The 20,721-nt window shown below is 48.4% G+C and overlaps 2 protein-coding genes across 8 annotated transcripts in view; both read left to right on the forward strand.

Moving 5' to 3' along the window:
• Nucleotides 1-12,701, forward strand: part of LOC101467085 (spectrin beta chain, non-erythrocytic 1) — a 39,664-nt gene extending 26,963 nt beyond the window's left edge. For all 3 annotated transcript variants that reach the window (XM_076885316.1, XM_004574027.6, XM_004574028.5), the window contains 8 exons: nucleotides 304-388; nucleotides 8,285-8,481; nucleotides 8,566-8,669; nucleotides 8,751-8,796; nucleotides 8,944-9,152; nucleotides 9,239-9,412; nucleotides 11,261-11,303; nucleotides 11,384-12,701. In XM_076885316.1, the coding sequence (XP_076741431.1) occupies nucleotides 304-388; nucleotides 8,285-8,481; nucleotides 8,566-8,669; nucleotides 8,751-8,796; nucleotides 8,944-9,152; nucleotides 9,239-9,412; nucleotides 11,261-11,303; nucleotides 11,384-11,602 (1,077 nt within the window). In that variant the 3' untranslated portion in view covers nucleotides 11,603-12,701. The remainder of the gene's footprint in view (nucleotides 1-303; nucleotides 389-8,284; nucleotides 8,482-8,565; nucleotides 8,670-8,750; nucleotides 8,797-8,943; nucleotides 9,153-9,238; nucleotides 9,413-11,260; nucleotides 11,304-11,383) is intronic.
• A 1,278-nt stretch (nucleotides 12,702-13,979) lies between these two features.
• LOC101472726 (echinoderm microtubule-associated protein-like 6) overlaps nucleotides 13,980-20,721 on the forward strand; it is a 42,292-nt gene continuing 35,550 nt past the window's right edge. For 3 of the 5 annotated variants that reach the window (XM_076885317.1, XM_076885318.1, XM_076885319.1), the window contains exons 1-9: nucleotides 14,080-15,139; nucleotides 16,849-17,008; nucleotides 17,468-17,566; nucleotides 17,639-17,707; nucleotides 18,331-18,516; nucleotides 18,710-18,845; nucleotides 19,550-19,751; nucleotides 19,834-19,971; nucleotides 20,358-20,614. In XM_076885317.1, the coding sequence (XP_076741432.1) occupies nucleotides 14,943-15,139; nucleotides 16,849-17,008; nucleotides 17,468-17,566; nucleotides 17,639-17,707; nucleotides 18,331-18,516; nucleotides 18,710-18,845; nucleotides 19,550-19,751; nucleotides 19,834-19,971; nucleotides 20,358-20,614 (1,444 nt within the window). In that variant the 5' untranslated portion in view covers nucleotides 14,080-14,942. Of the gene's footprint in view, nucleotides 15,140-16,848; nucleotides 17,009-17,467; nucleotides 17,567-17,638; nucleotides 17,708-18,330; nucleotides 18,517-18,709; nucleotides 18,846-19,549; nucleotides 19,752-19,833; nucleotides 19,972-20,357; nucleotides 20,615-20,721 lie in introns of all 5 variants that reach the window. The other 2 variants (XM_076885320.1, XM_076885321.1) reach the window with 2 other exon arrangements.

Here is a 20,721-nt window from a genome sequence, read left to right on the forward strand (position 1 = left end):
TTAAAGTAATGATGAAATTTGGAAAATGAGAAGAATCCAAAAATAATAAACCCTGGTCTGTGTACAGCCATGGGCAGACGTTTCATCCACTGGTCACAGGGAGCAATGCCCGGTTGTTTTGGGTTTTAATGGTGCAGTGCTCTTATTTTGAAAGCCTCACCTTTACTAGGACAAACACACCTGGGTCACCAAAGTCAAACAGCCAAACAGGCACGACAGAGGCAAATAAAATCAGGGTTGAACTGCAGTCTGTAAAGTCTATAAATAAAGCTGAGACTGAAAGGAGCTGAAAATGTTTTCCAGATTAAAGAGAGGCTGCTGCAGCTCACCGACAAGAGGAAGGAGATGATTGACAAGTGGGAGGACCGATGGGAGTGGCTGCGACTGAGTAAGGCTTACTTCCTGTTTACCGTCCACATGAAACATCCAATTAAAATGATGATCAAGAGGCTGAAAGGTCATAGGTCAGTGCTGACTCATCACTGCAGGGTACTACAGTGATGAGTCAGCACTGATGAAGACTCCCCAGGCTCTTGCCCTCCTTTAACGAACCCGACTGACCAATCAGGACACGCTTCAGTTACGCTCAGAGAACAGCTTAGAGTCTGCATCTGTGTGCACGATGTCTTCACCTGACAGCTGCAGGAACTGTTCTCACTGATCCTCAAAGAGCAAACATCAACCAGCAGTTTGTGAGACAGACACAGCAGAACAAAAGCCACAAAGATACAAAAAGACCAGAAAGATACAAAAAGACCAGAAAGATACAAAAAGACCAGAAAGATACAAAAACAGCCACAAAGATACAAAAACAGCCACAAAGATACAAAAAGACCAGAAAGATACAAAAACAGCCACAAAGATACAAAAACAGCCACAAAGATACAAAAAGACCAGAAAGATACAAAAAGACCAGAAAGATACAAAAAGACCTGGGGCCCGTTCTTCGTACCGCGCTAAGTAAGTTAGCTGGATTTGATTGTTTTTTTGTAATCGAAGTCTTTATTTGTTTTTAACATTTCACAACACGAAAAAACAAACAAAACAACCAACAAAACAACAACAGGAAGGAAAAAAAAAAAAACAATAAAGAAAAGAAAAGACAGCTTTCAATCCCATAGTTAATCCACCTTTATACTTCGGGTCCATTTTCAATACCTGTTAACTAACAGTACACCCGTAAAAAAATAAAAACAAAAAAAAAAAAAAAAAAAAGGACAGTTAACTCAAATCTTTAAGTCATTCCCTTACTGAGTGCCTACACAAACAAACAGTGCAGCAAGCGTACAACATAACTAAAGATAATTGCCCTGACCAAATAAGTTCCAACCATCTCAGCCAAAAACACGTCCCCACGATTTGTCAAAACCCTCCCTATCATCATTAATCCTAGCCAAGAGTTTTTCATACGACACCATTTTCAGCATAGTTTCTTTCCACCTATTATATTCTGGAGGAGATGGTTCCTTCCATACACTCAGAATAACTCGAGCCGCTGCGATCACCCCCACCTTTATAACCACAAAGTCATATTTTGAAACCCCAGGTAACACCGACCGATCCCCTAATAAGCACAGTCTTGGTGACAGGGGTATCATCAAACCAATCCACCTTCCTATTTTGTCCAACACTTTTTGCCAAAAGGGATAAACTTTCCCACATTCCCAAATAGCATGTATAAATGTCCCTGGATCTGAACTACATTTCCAGCATACATTACTGGGACTAATTCCCATTCTATAAAGTTTGGATGGAGTGAAGTACCACCTGTGTATTAATTTATACTGAGTAAATTTACCCCTGGCCTCCCTTATATACTTATCAGAGAATGACAAAATTCTGCGCCAGTCTTCTTTAGAAATTGCACAACCCAGATCCCTCTGCCATATAACCCTCAAGTTTTCACATATCTCTTTTTTTGGATTGTTAAACAGTTTGTAGAAAACCGCCGCCCTATGTGCTGTACTGGACAATTCTAAGAACTCCACCACCATATTCGAGCTTTGAGCAAATTTTCCTTTGGTAACACAATCCCTTATTTGTAAATATTTCCAAAAATTATTTTCTCTTATCAAACCGTATTTTCGGGTTATTTCAGCAAATGACATAAACACTCCCCCTGAGTAAAGATCACTTATCCTGCGTATGCCTTTGACAAGCCATTCCTTCCAGAACACAGTTTTCCGCCCAATCCGTACAGCAATATTGTTCCATAGCGAGGCATAAGGTTGTCTTAGATGAGATGCTCCACACAACTTGTGCACCTCCACCCAGACAGCTTTGGAATACCTGAGCACTGGGTTATCATGAGAGTCTTGTCCATTAGTTGCCGCGCCCTGCGAGAGAACATCCAAAGGTGTGAAGGGGCTCGCTAGTTCCTGTTCGATCTTCATCCAGCTCAGCTCAGAGCCCGATCCTGTCCAGTATTTGGCCAGTCTTGACAATCCAAAAGCTAAATTATACAACTTCACATTTGGGAGGGCCATTCCCCCAATGTCTTTAGAGGCCCACATTTTCTTTATATTCACTCTCGGCTTTTTGTTATTCCACAAAAAATCTTTGAATAACTTCTCAAATTGACTAAATATGTGCAAAGGAATTCGTACAGGTAACATCATGGAAACATAATTGAACTGTGGGACCACCATCATTTTAATCACATTAATTTTACCCCATAGTGTAAGATTCAATTTACCCCATTTATCCAGATTTGTTTTTATCTTTAGGAGGAGAGGTTCCACATTTGAAAGCATAATATCCTCCAAGTCGGGTTTTAATAATATTCCTAAATACTTCATACCTGAAGGTGAGTACTTAAAATTGAATGGAGTAACGCATCCAGAATGACATGATGCTGACAATGGCATGCCCTCCGACTTGTCCCAGTTTATCTTATAACCTGACAACCCTGAAAATGACTCAACACACGTGAGTAGTGCTGGTAGAGACTGCATGGGATCCGTCAATACTGCTAAGATGTCATCAGCATATAGAAACAACTTGTGTTCCATACCCCCTGCATGAACACCTCTGACACCCCTGTTTGCTCGGATAGCCAAGGCCAGCGGTTCCAGAAATATTGTAAAAAGCAACGGGGACAAAGGGCACCCCTGTCGGGTCCCGCGAGTAAGATGAAAAAACCCTGACACCAACCCATTTGTCAAAACCACTGCCCTTGGACTTGCATATACAGTTTTGACCCAATTACAAAACCCAGGCCCAAACCAGAACCTTGCGAGGGTCGTCATAAGGAAGCCCCATTCCACCCGATCAAAGGCCTTCTCAGCATCCAGCGAGAAGGCCGCAACTGGGGTTAGGTTAGATTCGCTTTTGTGCATGAGATGAAGAAGTCTTCTAATGTTATCACCGGAGGACCTATTTTTAATAAAGCCAACCTGGTCACCATTGATGATATCTGGTAATATATGATCCAGGCGGGAGGCCAAAACCTTCGTCAAAATTTTGCAATCAACGCCCAAAAGGCTTACAGGCCGGTAATTTGCTGGGTCCGACAGATCCCTATCCTTTTTAGGAATAAGGGAGATCAGTGCTTCATTAAACGTACTCGGCAAGGAACCTATCTCCAATGCCTCAAGGTAAACTTTATGCAGGACTGGGGCTAAAATATCGATATATTTCTTATAATACTCAATCGGGAAGCCATCCAAGCCTGGCGATTTCCCATTCTTCATTAATAAGATCGCAGCCCTGACCTCTTCTTCCGTTATAGGCTCATCCAGTCTCGTTTTCTGTTCCCCAGAGAGAGTAGGTAATTGTAGACCTGAAAAAAATGTCTCCACCTCCCCTTCATCAAGCGCACCAGCAGACGTATACAAATCTTGATAAAATGATTGGAAAATTGAATTTATTTCCTTCGATGAGGTTATCACTTGGCCGTCCTTCTTAATCATAGATATATTATTCAAATTATCTTGCTGCTTCAGTTGTCTTGCCAATAGTCTTCCACTCTTTTCGCCACCTTCATAAAATTTTGTTTTGAGCCTAAATAAGGCATATTCTGCCTTTTTGTTATAAATGTCATTCAACTGGTACTTTAATTTACATATAGTCTGATATTTATAATTTGAATATTGACTCGCTAAGTCCTTCTCCAACTCCCGTATTTCTTTATCCAAGGTTTCTACCCGTTCTAGATCACTTTTCTTAACTTTTGATGCGTATGCAATCAGCTTTCCTCTTACATATGCTTTAGATGCTTCCCAGACTGTGGCTACTTTGTCTGTGGAACCCATATTGATTTCGAAAAAAATTTTGAGATCCTTTGTTAACTCCTCACTAAAACTTTTGTTCTGCAACAACATCGTGTTAAGCCTCCAGCGACCCCTCTTCGTTCTATCTGTGTTCAAGTCAATTTGCAACTCTACTGTGGCATGATCACTAATGGCAATGGCACCAATCTCACAGTCTACGACCGAATCGACCAGAGACTTTGATATTAAGGCGAAATCTATCCTTGAATATGTTTTATGACAGTTGGAGTAAAATGTGTATTCCCTTGAACTGGGATTAACTAACCTCCAAATGTCCGTTAAGCAAAGATCCTCTGCCAGTAAATGAACAGCCTCTCTGTCCCTGGGTGTAGACGTACCCCTGGGGTTACTCTTATCAATTATCCCATCCATCACCTGGTTGAAATCCCCAGCCAATATCACCTGCCCCACATGATCCCCTATTATCTTGTTAATTTTGTGAAAAAAATCTGGCTCCTCCTTATTAGGTGCATAAATATTGCACAAAACTGTTCGAACCCCATCAATTAAGGCCTCCAAGCATATAATGCGTCCTTCGTCATCATTATACTTCTTCAGCAACACGAAGCTTAATTTCTTATTAACAAGGATCAACACACCATTCCGTTTACTCGAATATGAACTATGAAAAACGGAGCCCACCCAGTCTCGTTTAAATTTTTTCGCCTCTTCTTCCCCCGCAATGTGGGATTCCTGAATAAACACTATATCTGCATTTTTAGATTTTAAGTATGTTAGAACCTTCCTCCTCTTGATTGGGTCCCCACATCCGTTTATGTTCCACGATATTATTTTAGTATACCTGTTCATCACTTTCTAACAGAAATGGGGTAAAGCACACCTTGTGCGCTTTACAACACAACACAAATACATGCATATGCACTCAATATTACAAAACCCATCTGGTCTTATCAAACTAGCCGTCATAAAAAAAACAAAAAAAAAACCAAACAAACCTGAACAAAACCAACCCCCTTCTTTGCATAGCAACTCTGAACAACGTTGCTAAGCGCCCCCTCCCTCCCCTCCTACCCAAGCCTAACTAACTTTAGCTTGAGACCCCAAACTGCTCGTGGTCCGTGAGACACGCTAATCATCCGACAGCAGCACCACCACCGCAGCCCCATTGTGCCCATTGTTTGTTTGTTACCTTATTTTAAAATCCACATACACTACTCCGATCTGTTACATCATGTCCCGCATTCCTCTAAGTCGACTCCTGCAGAAATTTCTCGGCCTCTTTTCCGTCTTTGAATGCTTTCTTTTGTCCGTTCCACGTGAAAACGAGCGTTGCAGGATACATCAGCCTATGCTTTACTTGTAGCTCTCGGAGACGCCTCTTCACCGGGTTGAATGCCTTCCTCTTCTCCGCCAGCTCCCTTGTAACATCTTCAAAAAAGGATAGTTTGGAGCCTTGCCAATCGACTCCACGCCTCTCTCTTGCCACCCGAAGCACTTTCTCCCTAGCAGATGAACGTAGAAAGCGGACATGTATCACCCTGGGAGGCTCGTTAGGTTCCGGCATTGGTACAGGGGAACGATGCGCACGTTCAATTTCAAATTCACTTCCAGAAAGCTCAAATGCTTTGGCCAGTATCTCCGTCACATATTTGTCCACGTTCCCGGGTGTCTCCACACCTTCTTTGAGTCCAATGATCCGTACATTATTCCTCCTGCTACGGTTTTCAAGGTCCTCCACTCGCGACCACAACGCCTCCATCCTCTTCTGGAATTTGTCCACTTTTGCCTCGGTAAGCACGCTGGCATCTTCCATGTCTGATATACGTTGTTCCGCCTCCCCTAACCTCACTTTTATATCTTCCACCGAATCTTTCAGTTCTTTAGTGGCCTCTTTAATAGTGGTGACATCTTTTGCTACGACCTGAAGAGTAGCGTTCATTTTCTTAATTTCTTCAAAAATGTCTTTTTTGCTCTCGCTCCCTATACCTTCCTCAACTACTGGAGAGGCGGCCTCAGATGCAGATGCACTTTCGGGTGGTTCCGGAGCGAGGCTAATGCTAGCTTGCTTCTTCCTCGTGGTAGCTCCCTTAAAAAAGTTTGCTTTGTTGTTACCGGCCATTTTCCAAAGACGGTAATTCTTGAAAAGCTTCGAAGTCCACAAAGGGTGTCCAATTTACGACTACAGCTGGAGTGTATGTTTCCAGAATCAGAACATTAATCAACAGACTTTAGGAGCGCCTCTAGTGTGCGGCCATCTTCCTCGGCGGTCCCACGTGACTCCAGCTGGATTTGATTGTTGACGATTTCGCGTGATCTTGGATCGTTCGGTTCCCCGAAGCCCATCCGGGACTTGCTGTCATAGCAACAGAGCCGTAAGCGTAAACCTGCTCGGGAGCAGGTTTACTTTATGTAAACAGGATTAGATCGCGGCCACGCAGGTATGTCCGCTTCATTTATACGAAAGCAACAGCGATATTCCACCACTGTTTCACCATAAATAAATATTATCAATGTAACTGAAGATAATGCAGCACTTGATCCTTTCATTGATGTCATACAGATACATACAGGTCATTTCCTAAAAAAGGGAAATGTACTATTAACATTCTATTACATGTATGTGATTATTGCAGATGTAATTCATATTTCAGAGTAGTAATTGTAAATTACTTCGTGTAATCAAGATGAGAGACCACGGCTATAAAAGCGAAGGTGGATTTGGGAAGCCTGTCGCAGCCATGTCCTGTCCGTATACGCGAGCAACCCATTGCGGAAGGTGCAAGATTGATAAGGAGAGTCCTCAGAATCCAGCGTATATTGCGGGATAGACAGGATCCTTTAGCTCAGCGCGACAGTGTGCTCATAGAGAGATATCGATTTTCCCGTGAGGGTATTATTTACTTAACCAACTTGTTGACGAGGGGGTGCAGGACCACCACCTGTCTTTTTTTGCTCTGCCCTTTTCTTGGTTGCTGTTATAAACAAACAGATTATTTCAGGGTCTCTTTCCAAGAGTCTCAAAGCAATATAAGTGATAAATATTACCATTCTGTAGAATATTCTTATATTTCACTTTTACTTGTTCCCATGTTCTAGTGGGTCCTGTTGTGGCTCTAATGTGAAAGGGGATATAATATAACACAATATAATATAATGTAATATAATATTGGATAATATGGTGTGATATGATAAATCTACCCTACCGCCTACTGGTGTTGGCCAGAGGGGCCGATGGCGCGATATGGCAGCCTGGCTTCTGTCAGTCTGCCCCAGGGCAGCTGTGGCTACAACCGTAGCTGCCTCCACCAGTGTATGAATGTGAGAGTGAATGAATAGTGGTATTGTAAAGCGCTTTGGGTGCCTTGAAAAGCGCTATATAAATCCAATCCATTATTATTATTATTATTAAATTACTTACGAGTTTAATTTGTCAGCAACTTTCTGCCAGCCCTCGCTCCTTGCTTTTGCAGCCTTTGCAGTGTTCCCTTGTGTTCTGATTAAACTCTGAAACTCCTGAAATCCCTCACTCAAGAGTTCTTGCTCTGCTGCCGGAAAATACCGAGCGCGCTCCTTCGACATTTTCGCCGACCAATCAGAGGGTTGCCGATCAATGTTTCTACTATCGATGCGTAGCCCCTTTTACGACACCCAGTGATCTCACATTACTTCATCCAGCTGTACTAATCGTCAACAACAGGTGTGTTCGGAAAACCGGATTAGCGAGCTCACGGTTAGCGCAATGATTTGGTCTTGGATGTAGTAAGCGACGTACGAAGAACGGGCCCCAGAAAGATACAAAAAGACCAGAAAGATACAAAAAGACCAGAAAGATACAAAAACGCCACAAAGACACAAAAACGCCACAAAGACACAAAAACGCCACAAAGACAGAAAACGACCACGCTTAAAGGCTTTGCTGTGGAGCCTCGTGATAGGTCACACTCCTGTAGAAACACCTGCACACCTCTCACCTTGCCATCCTCTGTATGACACGTTGAGCCTGCAGTCGCGTTGATAAGTTCAGTCATAAAATCTTCCTCTCTCTTCCTCAGTCCTGGAGGTCCACCAGTTCTCTCGGGACGCTGGCGTGGCCGAGGCCTGGCTGCTGGGTCAGGAGCCCTACCTGTCCAGCAGGGAGCTGGGCCAGAGCGTGGACGAGGTCGAGAAGCTCATCAAACGCCACGAAGCCTTCGAGAAGTCCGCCGCCACCTGGGAGGAGCGCTTCTCCGCCCTGGAGAGACTGACTACGGTGAGGGTGGGGTAGCCGGATAGGGTGATGAGGAGGAATGTGATGATGATGATGATGATGATGATGTTTACACGTGTCTTCCAGCTGGAACTGCTGGATGTGAGGAGGCAGCAGGAGGAGGAGGAGAGGAGGAGGAAGCCACCATCTCCAGAGCCTGTGGAAGTTCAGCAGGAGGAGGCGCAGCAGAGGTGAAAGCGCCGCAAATGTGTCATAACGCTCACCACGTAAGTAAAAGCGTGACAATAACGAGTGTGTGTGTGTTTCTGCAGCGCCGTCACTCAGAACGGACCGCCCTCGGACCAGGATTCTCCCAGGGTCAGTAAACTTTAACCTTTATGCCTCCGGCGGTGGCGCACGCCACACGCTTCACCTTTGTTTTCTTCTTAAAGTGTATTTACAGCTAATATTTCTTCTTCTGTGGTGTTAAACTGAATCTGCTGCTGCTTAACCCCACCTGTGCAGGACGGCGTGGAGGACGGAGAGCTGGTGAACGGTGTTGGTGAACGGAGCTCCAAAGAGCCGAGCCCCGCCCCCTCGCCCACCTCTGGCAGGAAGGTTAAAAGTCAGTCGACCACACTGCCCACCAAGAACCGGGACTCCAGCTCGCCCCAGGAGGGACTGCTGCACCGCAAACACGAGTGGGAGGGCCACAACAAGAAGGCTTCCAACAGGTGAGCTCCACGCCCCACAGGAAGTGCCTCGCACGCAGCTACGTCACCTGACCCGTCACCTGACCCCACTGCTGTGTGATTCGCAGGTCGTGGCACAACGTGTACTGCATCATCAACAACAAAGAAATGGGTTTCTACAAGGACGGCAAGGCGGCGAGCCAGGGCGTGCCGTACCACAACGAGCTCCCCATCAGCCTGAAGGACGCCACGTGTGACGTCGCCTCGGACTACAAGAAGAAGAAACACGTCTTCAAACTCAGGTACCAAGCGCAGCAGGAAGTCAGGTGTAGTCTGGACACAAGTTGAACACGTCTCACATTAAACGCCGCCGCTGGTCGCAGCGTCTCCGTGAAGCTGGAAAGTTCCAGTTTGTTTGAACAAATATTCTTAGAATATAATAAAGTAGTCAACATCACAGTGATGATGTCACAGAACCTCTGATGTGATGTGTCAGGTGTGCTGGGCGCACTTCCTGGTTCTGTTAAAGCTGCACGAGAAAAAACTACAGCTTTGATTTGAGGTCACCTGTCCACAAAGGCCTCACCTGTCGTGGCCGAGCCAATCAAACTCCAGATCTCATTTTTGATGTAACGATCAGCTGATTTTACTGTTTCACAGTGTTAGGTTTATATTGATGGATTGTCATTTATGCTTAGAAATATATAATCAATTGTATAATGATAGAGGTCTGATCCTCAGTAGTCTGCAAAGACTCTGTGAGCCTTCCAGAGTGTTCTGGCACACGCACAGCCTAAGGTCATGAGCGAGGTCGTACCTTCTCTTTCTGATTGATGGTATAGGAGGACACCTACTCTGTATCTGTTTAAGTATAAGAGCCCTTTGTTTAGGGGACCGCTGGACTCCTGGCACCGGCTTTTTAAGGAGGCGTTCACAGGGCCACATCTTGACCCACACATACATACACACACCCACATTCACACACACTCATACCTACACGTATGCATAGACTCTTTGTTCACATGCATGCCTGTGTAAGATGTCATATGTTAATGGGCCTATGCATATTCATGTAACCACAATAAAGAGCAGTGCTACGGGGGAGCTGACTGAGAGCGACTGGGGGGTTCGAGCAGCAGGAACAGCGCTCGTCTCGTCCTCCCCCTCGTGCACGAGCTCACACAGAGCTCTGCCTGCTGTCCAACGCTGTTGCCATTGTAGCAGAATTGTCTCTGATTGTTCCAGCAATAGGTCTGTGCTAGACAAGCCTCTCACACAGCGTCAGAGCTAGACGCAGCGTACGCAACAAAAACACATGTAGACGTTGTCTCACACACACGCACGCACACGCACAGACGCACACACATGAACAGACATGCACAGACACACGCACACACATGCACGCACAGACGCACATGCACACACACACACAGACACACGCACACAAATGCACGCACAGACGCACATGCACACACACACACAGACGCACACACACGCACAGACGCACACACATGCACACACACACAGACAGACGCACACAAATGCACGCACAGACGCACATGCACACACACACACAGACGCACACACACGCACACACAGACACACGCACACAAATGCACGCACAGACGCACATGCACACACACACACAGACGCACACACACGCACAGACGCACACACATGCACACACACACAGACAGACAGACACACGCACACAGACAGACACACGCACACAGACAGGCACAGACACACACGCACACACACGCACACAGACATTGTGAGTGTTACAACAACCACCTGACATGTTTTATTGTTTGACAGCATCCCGTTACCATGGTTACTCACCAACACATTTCTCAGCCGCAACATTAGGACGCAGCTCCGCCTCCTTTGCCTCATTTTTTTGTTAGCCCAATCACAGCTGCAGCCTGCAGGAACTGATGCTGTGACTGGTTGTCAGGGTGATGGTCGTTCAGACTTCGCCCGGTGACCGTCATTGGTCCAAAGAACGCTGATCACCTGAGCGCTTAAACACACCTGGATGTGTATCTCAGCACAGCCGGCACTTTAACCTTTGACCTTTGACCTGAGGCTTGGTTTGGTGCGTTTGTACGGTTCCTCCACTCACGCCTGTCTTCCTCTCGCTCTTTCAGAATCACCGATGGAAACGAATACCTGTTCCAAGCCAAAGACGAGGTGAGTTTGATTTTTGCTCAGATTTGTGGAAGCGCTCGCCTGTGTGGCGTTCCTGCTTAACTGCTTACGTGCCTCCGCAGGAGGAGATGAGTACCTGGATCCAGGCCATCCTGAACGCCGGCGCCGCAGACCGCTCTGACATCCAGGGCAGCAGCCCTGGCACGCCTGCCTCCGGGCGTGCTCACACGCTGCCGGCCACCGTCACGCTCACCACCGAGTCGAGCCCCGGAAAGCGCGAGAAGGACAAAGACAAAGACAAGGAGAAGCGCTTCAGCCTGTTCAGCAAGAAGAAGCAGTAGAGCGCGGCAGCGAGACGCTTTGGCGAAACCGCCCAGGTGCTCTGACGCACCCATCGCCACATTTACAGGCGCCTCATTTCTCATGGGCCGCCATCAGCCGGGGAGAACTGGAGGCCGCCTCAGAGCGCCGCCAGCTTCCTGAAGATCGACTTGGAGCGGGTGAAACCGCCGCCTCTCTGAGGCTGGCGAGCCTCAGTCCTCCCCGCTGAATGGTTCACCTTTAAAATCGGCCAATCCCAGAGACTGAGGCGGTGGAGACGAGGAGCAAAGGAGCGTTTCGCCAAAGCCCGCCGTCGCCTCGTTTTTGTGCGTTCTGCATTTTTGTTCGCGTGTCGGTCATTTGGCGGCGAGTCGGAGTGCCTGATGTAACGCCGCGTCATCGTTGGCGAATGAGGCCGCTGTCGCCGTGTGCATTACCGGCCGTGACATCATCACTGCATCTCGCTCTTTCTTTGATGACATCATCAGGGACCACACGCTAATGTTCTGTTATTGTTTGTTTTTTATTCTCTGAAATTTGTTATTTTTCTATTTTTTGTCGTTTCCTCGTCACAGACGCCGTTTCCTGCCGCGGAGAAATTGGACCAACAGTGCATTTCATTCCAATAATTTCTGTTTTCGTTTCTCTGCAGCCATGTTGTTTTTGTCAGACAGCCCAATCGCCTTCAAGGAGGTGGTGATTTAGAAACGTCCACCTGCATGCTTCATCAGGCTCCGACCTGAGCGCGAAACTGCGACTTCCTCCTTTTGTATCTCTGGTCAGGTGGTGTTGGCGAGGGCGGAGGGAGCTCGCCGTCCCGCCGACGGGAGCGAGGTCTAGACTGGTGAAGGTTGCTTGCTCGTCATCGGCTCTTCGCACCACGCTGATTTCTGCTCTTTGATACCCGTGCTGCCCTGTCACTGTAGATCTATCGTAGCGAACATGTATGGAAGCCCCGCCGTCGTCCTGCACAATCAGAGCTGCACCAATAGGAATGAAGACGCTCGCCGATATTTAGCCGACCTTCGATCATTACAGCTTCTCATGTATGAACCTGCACCTGTAGACTTACAGCTCTCTGTCACATATGTGTGATGTCATTAAAGCTTTTAACCTTTACTCAGTAGCTTCCTGTTGTCTTTGCACGTGCTCAGTTAGAAACCCGCACAAACCCGAGGTCCCCCTTCCCCATCTGTGTCTGCATGTGTCTGCCTCTGTGGTGTGTGTGTGTGTGTGTGGGGGGGGAGGCTGGTCCCTGGCCCTGGTTTAATGCTGGGGGCGGTCCCTTTTTAAATCTCCAGGTCCACTGAAGTTTTCATTGGTTGTGGCCTGCAGGTGTTAGAGCAAACAGGTGAGTTACAGATATAGTTCCTGCCCAGTGATGACGCTCATTGGAGGGTTCAGGTAAATCTCGCCTAACGTGGCATGGATGCAGTGAGCTGCTCGTTAAAAACACTACAACCCCCAGCATGCACTGCGGCTGTACGCTGAATCAGACCGTACCTGCTCAGAGGCGGGAAGCTCGCGGAGGTGTCCGCGAGGGAAACCGGAAGCTGTGACCTTCAAAAGAAAACGGAGGATTGTGGAAAAAAAAATCGGATTAAGCGTGCAGAGAGCTCAGAGGTGTTTGTTCATCACGGAGAAAAACGGGGAAGAGCAGGTCACTACTCACTGCGCCTGCGTGCAGAAAACTGCGGACCTTAATCCTCAGCACACCTGTGAGTGCTGGTTCACACTGACTTTAGAGTACAGCTGTGTTTTCCTACAAACATTTAGATGTCTGTGCAGGTAAAGGTTTTTTCAGAAATAAAAGACTAAAAAATAAAAGTCTTTATGTTGTGAATAAACGTCAAATTCATAACTGGATGAAACTGAGATTTTTTTTAAAAGGTGCTGATGTGTGCACGCCTCCCTGTCGAGGGCTGCAGAATCTGAACCAGACTCCTGCATGAGCTGCAGTCACGTGATTGGACTCGCACCTGCAGATGCACATCGGCTGCATGCGCACGCTGCTGACCAAGTTTCAGGTGGTGACCTCCAGGTGACCTCAGACCAGACAAGGTTGTCCATAGTCTGGGAGCTGCTGGTTGGAGGACTGGTTGCTGTTGGGTCATTGCGTGTATTGAACCACATGAAGGCCGTCAGGAGAAACTAGCTTCCTTTTATTTTTGCTGAGCTGGAAAAACGCTTTCAGATTAGTCTGACTTCCTCTCAGCATCTGATGACGTCTGACTGTAAACGTCACAAAGACACATTACATATTTAAGCTATACTAAAGGTGAAGTGAATGAGGGCGTAAATAAATGAAAGGCTTTTAAAAGAGATGTAAGCCTCATCGTGAGATAAGAAGCTGAAGCATATGTGTGACGTCATGACCTCTCAGGCGTTATTTTTGTGTCTCTTAGTCACAAACGGAGAGAAGAGCTCGTGTTTGCGCCAATCCTGCGATGAATGAACGATAAATGCGATGCTATGTATCTGGTGCTTTTATTTTGAAGGTGACCGCGGGAAGCACGGGGTTTCACGGTTTCCGGCTTGATGCTTTCGGCGGTCCCGTTAGCGCTCCGTTCTCGGGTCGCGGTTTTTCACGGTTTTAGGGCTGCTGGTGACCGGTGCCCGAGCAGGAGCGCCGGTGCGGGCGGGTGTGGACGGTCGCGGGTAGATGTGCGCAGTAATCTGCGGATCGGCGCAGACGGCGGAGGATTTGCTGTGATTTAAATCTGCGCCTGACGGACGGAGGCCGGGAGGAGCCGCTAACGGTGACCCGGTCCGGTCTGTCTGCTGCGGGTCGGAATTAAAACGCCCACAAACAGCTCGAAGTTACATTTCCGGGAGTGTCTCTGAGGTCGGACATGGAAGCTGGAAACGTCAGGGTTTAGACCGCCGCCTTTTATTTAGTTAAAACACATAAACTCACTGTTAAATTTTCATCAGCTGAATTTGGTCTTTATGATTTTGAAATTCTGTGATTTTGTCTCAGGTCGTCTGAATTTAGCAAACATTGATTTTATCTCAGCAGCACTCAGTTTATTCACAGTCGTTCCGGTTTCCATCATCATAAAATCCACCTGAGCAAGTCTTCAGGTGAGCAGGTGTGTTCAGGTGTCGGTCAGAGGTTTCTGGCCCCGGCGCTGACTCCACTCGGGATTTTTACTGTGAAAAGCGCAGAAGAAGACCCTTACAACCTTCCTGCTGACACATTAGTGAGCGGTGCCAAAGCTGCCTCTGGAATCATGGGAAGTGTAGGCAAAGAGACTACAGGGATGGACGGCAGTTCCTGGCAACATTAGCGGCTCCAGCAGATACATTTCTCTGAGACGGTTTTTCTGTGGATGTTTGAGTTTGTGGGTTTGAGCAGACATGTCAGATAAAACAGCGCCGCGCTGCCAGCTGAGGCTGGAGTGGATCCACGGGTACCGGGGCCACCAGTGCCGAAACAACCTGTACTACACAGCTGGGAAAGATGTGGTGTATTTCGTGGCCGGGGTGGGCGTGGTCTTCAACACCAGAGAGCACACACAGAAGTTCTACCTGGGACACAACGATGACATTATCAGGTGAGGAGGAACCCTGTGACGGTGCTGGTGAACTCTGACGCCATGCAGGCGGGTTTTAGGATTTAAAGGTCGGTCCATCAGCCGCTGGATTCAACGTCCAGAGAATGTTCAGTTAGAACCTCGGATTCAGAAGACCGGTGTGGTTCTCACTCAGGTTGCAGAACAGCTCTTTACTTCTTGAGCAGTTTGTCCAGCTGATTTGACCGCATTCTGCAGGGTGTCCTATAAGGGGCGCTTCAGGAGTGCGGGGTATCGGGCCTGTTGGGTTCACCTCATGATTCTGGTCTCATTTCTGTCAGAGATGACAGAATTTGTAAGCGGATACAGATGATGAAGGACTTTGGCTTCGATGGTTTCTGGACCTCGTTTCGGTTCTCCCTCACTTGACCTCCTGCTCACAGAGGTCCTGGTCATCGGCTGGAGGAGGAGTTTAGGTTTCCCAGAGTACGTTAACAGTGAGGGCAGGGTGGAGCAGGAGGTCGACAGATGAATTGAAAGTGAAGCGATCTGTTTACTGCTAGATCTACGTACTTCTGCTCACCTGTGACCACAAGCTCCCTCTGAAGGTGTCTAGGCGCAGGCTCAGAGATGCTGTGAGGGTTCGGTGTTTCAGGTAGAGCTCAGAGTAGAGAGGAGTCTGACCTGGACCCTCCTGGGGAGGTGTGTCACCTGGAGGCCCCGTGGCAGATCCCCGGCATCTCGGCTGGTTTGGGAACATCTTGGTGTACCTCTGGAGGAGCTGGAAAGGGTTTCTGAAGCTAGTCTGAGGATGGAAATTGGACGTAAATACTTAGAATGGCATTCTCTCGAACATCCAGCAGGGGGCGACTCCTCTGGCCCAATTTATATATAGAAAAGGAGCTGATATGTGAGCTCCGTGAACACCTGAGAGACGGTTTCTGGTCTCAGGTTTTAGGCGTGACTGACGCAAACTGAAACTTGTTCTGTGAATTTTGCTCATTCTTGGTGATATAACGGAGGATTATGTGGGTCTGCTCGTGGGCTGACAGATGTTTGATGGTCTGTGCAGTCGGGTTCAGGATTGAAATAAAGATTAGAGTTAATTTACAAAAGAGAATCTGCCACAGTCCACGGCAAAGCTGCAGGTAGTGCCATCGTGTGAGTGTGGAAACTTTAATATCTCCAGAGTCCAGGAGAAAACTGTTGTGTCAGCTGTTGTGTTTACGTGCCCTGCAGCACTTTGTCAGTGTTCACTGGATCTGGAGCGACACGTCAAACCCGTGTGCTTAAATTCGTCCTGACTTCCTCCTGCTCAGCATTTTGTTTCAGCTTTAACACAGTTCAGAACTTCCTTTGGAATCTGTCTGTTTTTAGGTTTCCTTCAGTGTTTGTGATGCTCTGCAGACAGGGGGCGCTCACGCCCAGTTCAGCTGTTTTAATGGGACTCTCTGATTGGAGGACCTTTAAAAACAGAAAGCCACTGCATGTCTGTAACCATCACAAAAACCAGCATTAAGTGCTTACTTCCACCAGCCCTGAGGCGTGTTGGTGAACACACGTGTGTGCTGCTGCGTGTCCGCCCCCCTTCACAGATGGCCGGGTGGCCGCTGAACGATTAAAAGCTTCATCAGCAGCTGCCAGGACAGCCCTAGTGATGAGGTCACAGTGTGGAGACAGGAAGTCGAGCTCAGCCGTCGGTCGCTGTGATCGGTGTCAGAACTGCTGACTTCTTCTTCTTCCTTTCTCAGTCTGGCCATGCATCCTGATAAGATCCAGGTGGCGACAGGTCAGGTGGGGAAGGACCCGTACATCTGTATCTGGGACACGTACGCCATGCAGACGGTGTCCATCCTGCGGGACGTGCACACCCACGGAGTGGCCTGTCTCGCCTTCGATGCTGATGGACAGGTAACGATGTTACCGACACTCTAACCACCCGTCTCAGATTAAAGTTTTAACAATTTAAAAAATAAAATCTTTGATTTTGAATTGAAACTTTATCAGCAGCAGCAGTTTTACAGCAGCTTTGTATGAGTCGCGCTTCAGAATAATCCTCCTGTGTCTGACACCCGCTGCTTTAGCTCCTCCTGCTGTAAGATAACTTTCCTGTCATTGGCTGCACCTCATCAACAGACACAAGCAAGTGGGCGGGGCTTTTGGCGCCTCTCTGTGACATCACACTGACCCAGTGTTGAGAGATTACTGCGAACACTGAGCTCGTCAGTAGGAGCTCTACGTTTAGTGTGAATGCGCGCGGCCAGAGCAGGAGATGTGACAGGAAGTGAGGCGAAGGCGAGTGGGTCACCTTTACGTTTCATCGTAAAGGTATCGTCCAATCACGTTCCCTCTTTGTTTCTGTTGCCATAGCGACTGGCCTCAGTTGGCCTGGATGCCAAGAACACGGTGTGCGTCTGGGACTGGAGAAGAGGACGTGTCCTCGCCACGGCCACCGGACACTCGGACAGAGTACGTGCCGGCGCACACGCGTTTACCTGCAGGCGTACCTGAGGAGTAACGCCGCTCTCGCTTTTCCCACAGATCTTCGACGTGTGCTGGGATCCGTTCCAGGCCGGCCGGCTGGTCAGCTGCGGAGTCAAGCACATCAAGGTGGGGCAGCACCTGGGTGGTCACATGACGGAGGGGTTCACAGGCAGCTGTGGGTGCTGGGATCAGCCGCACATCATCCCGCCTGCAGCGGACGATGTGCGGCTGAAAAGTACAGGAGACGTTTAAACCCGGTGATGATTTCGACCTCACACCTCTGTCACGTACAGAGCTGTGCAAAACTCTTGAGCTGCTCCTCACTCTGTGCAGCATCAGGTAATGTTCAGATGTTGACTCACAGGTGGGTGAGAGAAGGAAGACAGGACAAAGACATGCTGTGGAAGAGAGACAGATTAATAACAGGTATGATTCAGTGCAGAGAGGTCTGTAACACATAGTGAGTGAAGAAGAAACACCCAGTGCATCATGGGAATAACAGCAGCCTGCACCTGTTGCAGCGTCACTAAGGGAGGATTCAGGGTCACAGCTTGTTTGAGTTGTAAAAACTGATTCTTATTTTCCTGCGACAGATAAAGAAGTGTGGGGGCTCAAGACTTTTGCACGGTCCTGTATGGGGTTGAAATGGTCCTTCTACTGCTCGCCGTCGATAACCTACTCAGCACGCCAGCATGGCTGGCACCACTTCCTGTGCTAATCTGCGCCCTCTCTGTTTCCTGTGTGCGTAGTTTTGGACTCTGTGTGGCAACGCTCTGACTCCGAAGCGAGGGATTTTTGGGAAAACGGGCGACCTGCAGACCATCCTGTGCGTCTCTGCGGCCAAAGACGAGCTCACGTACTCCGGCGCTCTGAACGGGGACGTTTACGTGTGGCGAGGACTCACGCTGATGAGGACCGTACAGGCTGCACACGGGGTACACACACACACACACAGCTTTACCTGTAAAACAGGTGGAGCTCGAGAGCAGCATCCACCCTGATGGAAACGCTTTCTCCTCCAGGTAACGCGAGGATCAAACATGGCCGACCTAACCCGAGCAGGTGATTAACCCACAGCTGCACCTGTGCTGGGAAGGGGCTGATGGGAAATGTGTTGTTCTTCTGCAGGCGGGGATCTTCAGCATGCACGCCTGTGAGGAAGGATTCGCCACCGGAGGGCGAGACGGCTGCATCAGACTGTGGGATGTGGACTTCAAACCCATCACAAAGATCGACCTGAGGGAGGCAGAGCAGGGCTACAAAGGTCTGATCTGGTCCCCTCTGTCACACCGGGGTCACTCAGGGGTCACACCGGGGTCCACCTGCTCAGGGTCGCCTCTGCTTTGGTTTTGTATTTGATCAACCACAGCGGCAAAAAAGTCGTCAGTGCTTCACAGAAAGTGAATCTACAGCAGGCTGAGTCTTACCTGCTGCTCACCTGGCTCTGGCAGAGACGCCGGATTCCCAAATCACATGTGATCACATTTATTATTAATAATAATAATAATAGTACATGTTATTTAAAAGCGCCTTTAAAACACCCAAGCACACAGGTACAGCAAATAAAACAGGCATAAAAACGTGAACTGTACACAATAATAAGCGTAGCAGATAAAAAGATCATGGATGATTTATATGGAGTAGGCGGTCTTAAATAGGTGGGGTGATGTCGAGGGGGAATTCCAGGGTCGAGACGAGAGGAAGGAACAGAAAGAGATGTATGCCTTACATGTATGGAGGAGTATTTAAAATGAATGGCAGATTTGACCGGGAGCAGTGAAGCTGCTTCAGGACAGGCGTGCTGTGATGTCCTCGTGACAACACGGGCAGCAGAGCTCTCGACACGTTGAAGCGTACTGATGGATTTTTGTGTTACAGTAGTCGATCTGAGACGCAGCAATGTGTTTGTTAAATGTGAGTTCTGTGATTGGTGGCCCCCGTCCCAGAGTTTCCTGTTTCCTGCCTCAGGTCTGTCGATCCGTAGCGTGTGCTGGAAGGCCGACCGCATCCTGGCCGGGACTCAGGACAGTGAAATCTTCGAGGTGATGGTCCGAGACCGGGACAAACCAGTTCTACTGATGCAGGGTCACAGCGAGGGCGAGCTGTGGGCGCTGGACGTGCACCCCAAACAGCCCGTCGCCGTCACCGGGAGTGACGACCGCTCCGTGAGGTCGGTCCAACTGCACCGCAGACCGCTCACGCCCTCCCGCTCACCTGGTGTCCTCCTAACCTGTTGCTCACCTGTGTCTCAGGCTCTGGAGCCTTCCTGACCACACTCTGCTGGCTCGCTGCAACATGGAGGAGTCCGTTCGAAGCGTTTCTTTCAACAATGACGGTTCTCAGCTCGCTCTGGGCATGAAGGATGGCTCGTTTACGGTGCTGCGTGTCAGGTGACCTCTCTTACCTGTCGATAAGAATATGTACAGGTGTGTTATCGCCTCAAATTAAACAGGAGCTTAAAGCCGATCTGTGACCAGCGAGCTCAGGGAAGCTGACGTCTGCGTTAACAAATGCTGACGTGGAAAACTGTTGGCGGCCTCGCGCTTCCTAAATCTCTGCGGTAACGGTCACAGGTAATGGACCCCACTGATCACGATCGGGTGCTCTTTGTGATAAAGACCACTTCCTGCTATGTGACAGCGGTCTTTAAGCAGGTTAAACATAATTGGCGTGTGTTGCTGTGGTTCTTAGAAATGGGCGGGGTTAAAAGGCTAAGATGGTGGTTTACCATCCGTGCTCCGGTTAGTGAGGCCTGCTAATGCGTGTGTTTGTGCAGGGACATGACAGAGGTTGTGCACATCAAGGACAGGAAGGAAGTGATCCACGAGCTGAAGTTTTCTCCGGATGGTTCTTTCCTGGCGGTCGGGTCCAATGACGGGATGGTGGACGTGTATGCTGTCGCACAGCGCTACAAGAAGGTAGGCGAGTGCAGCCGCTCCGCCTCCTTCATCACCCACCTGGACTGGTCGGTCGACAGCCGCTTCCTGCAGACCAATGACGGTGCCGGGGAGCGGCTCTTCTACAGGATGCCAGGTACACAGGAACACCTGAGACTTGGTTTTGTCCTCCCGGTTTCCACACAGCTGTGGTCTTCAGGGGACAAAAATGTCCCCACTTCATTTTAGCGTGTTTTAAATTAG

This window comes from Maylandia zebra, linkage group LG6 (genome assembly GCF_041146795.1).
Source record: "Maylandia zebra isolate NMK-2024a linkage group LG6, Mzebra_GT3a, whole genome shotgun sequence".
Classification (NCBI taxonomy): domain Eukaryota; kingdom Metazoa; phylum Chordata; class Actinopteri; order Cichliformes; family Cichlidae; genus Maylandia; species Maylandia zebra.